Source organism: Rhyacophila brunnea, unplaced genomic scaffold, assembly GCF_057557595.1.
Source record: "Rhyacophila brunnea isolate RB1 unplaced genomic scaffold, BYU_Rbru_1.0 scaffold_38, whole genome shotgun sequence".
Lineage (NCBI taxonomy): Eukaryota > Metazoa > Arthropoda > Insecta > Trichoptera > Rhyacophilidae > Rhyacophila > Rhyacophila brunnea.
Genome location: NW_028233048.1, coordinates 2,866,011 through 2,868,478, shown reverse-complemented (window position 1 = coordinate 2,868,478; position 2,468 = coordinate 2,866,011). Strand labels below are relative to the sequence as shown.

The window sequence follows — 2,468 nt, the reverse complement described above, 5'->3', positions numbered from 1 at the left end:
TGATGGGTAATTAAATATAGAATTCAAACATCAATGCGATTCGCGAAAATTTTTCATATGATACACAGGTAAACATGACGAGTGAATAAGAGTTCATATCTATGTTTATTTAAGTTTATGGCGAGATAATTAGATAATCAGCCAAAAAAACGAATTTAACAGTGTAAATTAAAAACTTAATAGTCGATTTTTCATCTGTGAAATTATATTTTTTATAATTAGAGCAAAAGTTTAAATATCACAAAATTGTCTACAAGATTTTCCTTTTTAACTATTAAAGCCATTGTATTTACTGATATTTTCAAAACCATTCGTTTGTTTCATAACAATGTTTTATCGGTAAAATTTGATTCCTAGGAATAGATACCGATTGAAACCCATGTAAAACATGTTTTTGATTTGATAATCTTAAAACGTGGTTACATTTTTAATATTAAATACTTAAGATTCTATTTGTGAAAGAGATAATGTTGATTCCATTAGCAAACATTTCTAAAATTTATATGAGCACGATAATATGCCTTAGTGCACTAAAGGGAATTAATACATCCTTTGCAGCCTCTGGAAGTAGGTCGGGATCAGCTAGCGCATCAAGATCTTCATCGATGTCTGGTTCTGCATCGATGTCTGGAATGAGATCAAGCAATCTTTCAATGAGTGGATCTGGGTCGGCGTCAGCAGGTGGTGCAGCATCCGCCGAGGCTGGTAAAGACACCTCAACTGGTGGGGGAACTGGTTCAAATAACGAGCTTAAATATATAAAAGGGCAAACATATGGAATGGTTAACAGTGCACTCAATCAATTGACAGGGCAATCGGCAGAAGGAAAAAAGATTATTGGAGTTAGTCCAAGTGGTGAGCCTTTAGTATGCGAGCCCAAGGCTTTAGTTGATGGAAACGGACCCGCAACTGAAGCAATCAAAGAGGAACAACGTAAAAAATGCATCGAACAAGCACAAAAAAAGAAAGAGATCGCAGAAGAAATGGTCAAGAAATCAAAGAATGGGGGTGAATGTAATGTGAAGGTGAGCAAACAAAGTATGGTTTGTCATACCAAAAAAGTTATACAAAAGATGGTAGAAAAACCATTCTGGGCCCTTGATATATATGGAAATGTCGTACAAATGAAGAGAAATGGTGAAGTAATTGCTATGGCGGTCGTCGAAACTCTAAGTTATGATATTACCAAAGAAGAAGTTGCTAAAAGTGATAACCTCAAGAAACCAACAGTCGAGGTTGAATTTAATGAATTAGGTGGCCTCCTAAGTCAGAAAGGTGAGCTTCCTCCAGCTAAAACAGATGATCCTTGTGCAGTTTGTCTTTCAAATTTAAATAAAAAAGCGAACAGTATGGACGGTGCCCAAGATGATTGTGCCACAAACTGTGAAAGTCTTGCTTTGATGGATCTTTTGAAACCAGCACACTTCCGAGAAGTATCTGGTGGAGCCAAACCAACCGAGCCTAAAGAACCCGTGAAACCAGAGGAAGATGCTGCTGATGCTGCCTAAACATTGTTTTGTGATGAATAAATTTCGCGATAATAAAAAACGTTATGAGGTAATATCAAATTAATTTAGTATTCTAGTATTTTGATTCAATTTTAAACAGTTATATTTTGCATAGAATAGATTTCTTGCGAGCATTATTTCCAGTAAATTGAAAAATTATTATTTAATAAAATGACAAGTTATTTTATATAAATTCACAATTTTATTGCTGATAAAATAACTTATTGGAGATCTAGAGTTTTTAAATTTTTTATATGAAAAGTCTGCTCTAACATATAGTGATCGGTATTTACATGGTTTATGATGCTATTAAATCAATGTAAAGTTTTTTTTTATATAGATCAAATAGTAAAAATGTTGAACTTAATTAGCCTTACACATGCATTATTTTATTTACAAGGCTTTAAAGAAAAACAATTGTTTTTTATGAGATTTATCATTAAAAATGTATAATCCGTGTTTAAATGATAATTTTTAATAAAATACAAACAAAAAATCATTATGCTTAATCTATAGTACCTGAACTTATTTATAGATCAAGTTGTAATCCCTTTGTGATAATATTAGATACGAGCAAATGACGACAGCAATAAATTACTTTTAAAATCCCTTTATGAATGCACCCATAACTAAAAAAATATTTTATCAACAAGTATAAAGATAATTAAAATTTTTTTGATCAAATACAGATATAAAGTTCATCAGGTTTAAATAAACAATTTAAATTTGAAATATACAGATACAAAATAAAACCAAAAACTAGAATTAGTACATTTCATATAAATTTTCTCATTATAATTGCGAAAAAAATAGTTTGATTTATTTACAAATCCATTTCATTTGTCGTTTTTCTTTATTTAATCACCTAATAGCTCCAATATGAAAGTGATTATTTTCAAAAACATTATAATACATTAATAATACTGTTCTAATGCAATTTTTTATGAATTTAATAGAATT

The 2,468-nt window shown here is 30.6% G+C and overlaps 1 protein-coding gene across 1 annotated transcript; it reads left to right on the top strand.

Moving 5' to 3' along the window:
* The first annotated feature begins 623 nt into the window (after positions 1-623).
* On the top strand, positions 624-1,508 carry LOC147067573 (uncharacterized). The gene is made up of 2 exons (XM_085953530.1): positions 624-723; positions 811-1,508. The coding sequence occupies exons 1-2, from the start codon at positions 624-626 to the stop codon at positions 1,506-1,508; spliced, it is 798 nt and encodes a 265-aa protein (XP_085809656.1).
* The last annotated feature ends 960 nt before the right edge of the window (positions 1,509-2,468 follow it).